The sequence below is a fragment of the Propithecus coquereli genome, unplaced genomic scaffold (genome assembly GCF_000956105.1).
Source record: "Propithecus coquereli isolate 6110/MARCELLA unplaced genomic scaffold, Pcoq_1.0 Scaffold318, whole genome shotgun sequence".
Lineage (NCBI taxonomy): Eukaryota > Metazoa > Chordata > Mammalia > Primates > Indriidae > Propithecus > Propithecus coquereli.
Window position 1 is genome coordinate 628,951 of NW_012148819.1, and position 1,827 is coordinate 630,777.

At 35.8% G+C, this 1,827-nt stretch overlaps 1 protein-coding gene across 6 annotated transcripts in view; it reads left to right on the plus strand.

The window, feature by feature from the left end:
• The window catches only part of ETV1 (ets variant 1), a 133,992-nt gene that overhangs the window by 11,955 nt on the left and 120,210 nt on the right, over positions 1-1,827 (plus strand). For 4 of the 6 annotated variants that reach the window (XM_012650281.1, XM_012650280.1, XM_012650283.1 and 1 more), the window contains one exon: positions 481-534. The exons of the other annotated variants lie outside the window; for them this stretch is intronic. In XM_012650281.1, the coding sequence (XP_012505735.1) occupies positions 481-534 (54 nt within the window). The remainder of the gene's footprint in view (positions 1-480; positions 535-1,827) is intronic. 6 annotated transcript variants of the gene reach the window in all.

A 1,827-nucleotide genomic window follows, 5' to 3' on the forward strand; every position in this document is an offset into this window, starting at 1 on the left:
CCAAAAGCAGACGTTTCTAAGAAAGCATAGGGGTATGTGTGATAACTGCACATCACTTAAAAGAATTGTATTAATTTAGAGCGACTGCTTAAGCACTGGCAGTGGGTGAATCGAAATACCTTTTGCTCCATTCTTGCAAAAAAAACAAAAAAACACAACTCTACAGGAAATAGAAATCCTATAGCTTTTATTTTGCTTCTCTTTTATTCCCATCTGGCAAGTGAAATTCGAAGGGACTACACCTGCCATCATCATATTTCTGACATACGAGTGTATATGTTTTGTAGTTGACATCAATGATCCCTTCTATTTCCCTTCCTAGGTAGTGCTGGCAATACCATTTTAAATAGCAGCTCATTGGTAAATAATCGTAGGTTTGATCTCAGCCTAAAAAGATCTTGACAGATTTTGCTTGACATTCCTTATGCCTTGGCAGTTTCTCTTTTAATTTTTTTTTTTAATTTTTTTTTTCTTCTTCAGCTCAGGTACCTGACAATGATGAGCAGTTTGTGCCAGACTATCAGGCTGAAAGTTGTAAGTATAGTATGACTCATCTCTTCTATTTTTCTTTGTCTTTCTTGTTTCCTTCTTTCATTCTTTCTCTTTGATTGGTTTCCACTTCTAGTGTCTGTTCTTGCATTGTGCCAGCACATTTTTAGCTTACAATCATGAGATGATTTGGTTTGTCAGGTTGTTACACCAGTAGAATCCCTATATTTTGGGCAGAGTCTGTGTATTCTGTATATCTGAGCAGATCTTCACAAGTAGGCAAGGAAGACTCTATTTGATTAAAAGATGGTCCTGTTCTTTGTATTTGGTAAATATTCTTGGAAAGGAAACAGGGTGAGATGATGAATGTGCAAGTGTTTACTTCCAGTTTGCCAATGTGTGTGCAAAGAAAAGTCTGGATGCTGATGGGAGACAGAGTTAAAATCCCTATGAGAGTAGTTTTTGTGTAATTTATAAAAGACTCTGGACCAAACGTGCATTGGCTTATTGTACGATTTTACATTCATGAACTGTCACCTGCTTTGATTTTAATTTTAGCTTGAAATTTTCTGCTTCCTGGTTGCAATAACACAAATGAAAGTAGCAATTGGCTTCGCTTAAGGTCCCTTCTGTGTTCCCTTGACTGTCAGAGAATACATGAGGAGTGATTCATGGGATACTCACCCTCCTCTAATCACAGAGTGAGCATTTAAGCTGTACAAACATTGTTGCCTCGAGTTTACTGCTGATATTTATACTTTGCCATTCTACCAGCTAACTGCAGCTATTGACCTGAGGAGCAAATAGTAAGGAAAAGGTTATAAATGCCATCTTGATTATGAAACTAGCCTAATGCATTTTGTTCTGTTAGCGACATTTAAAGCTTTAACTTTTTCCTTTTTTCAGACCATTGACATTATCAGAGAAGGCAATATCAACAGTAACAAGAGATGCTTAATACCTTACAACTCATCAAACCCATATTTTCCCACCTTAATATCACAAATCTAATACAAATACCTATATTACTTCAAGTAACAGGTGTTTGTAGGCAATGTTTTCAACATTTATGTTTGGTATCTGAAATTTTCCAGGAGAGAGGTTTTTTCCAGATTCTCTCCCCTGTTACATGTTTTAGTTCACCTTGATTTTTTTTAAAAAAACATTTATTGTGGTAAAATATACATACCATAAAATTTACCATTTTAACCATTCAATGACATTAAACCGTTCAATGACATTAAACACATTCACATGTAAGACTATTGCCACTACCCGTTTCCAGAACATTTTCATCATCCCAAACTGAAACTCTGTACCCATAGAACAATAACTCCC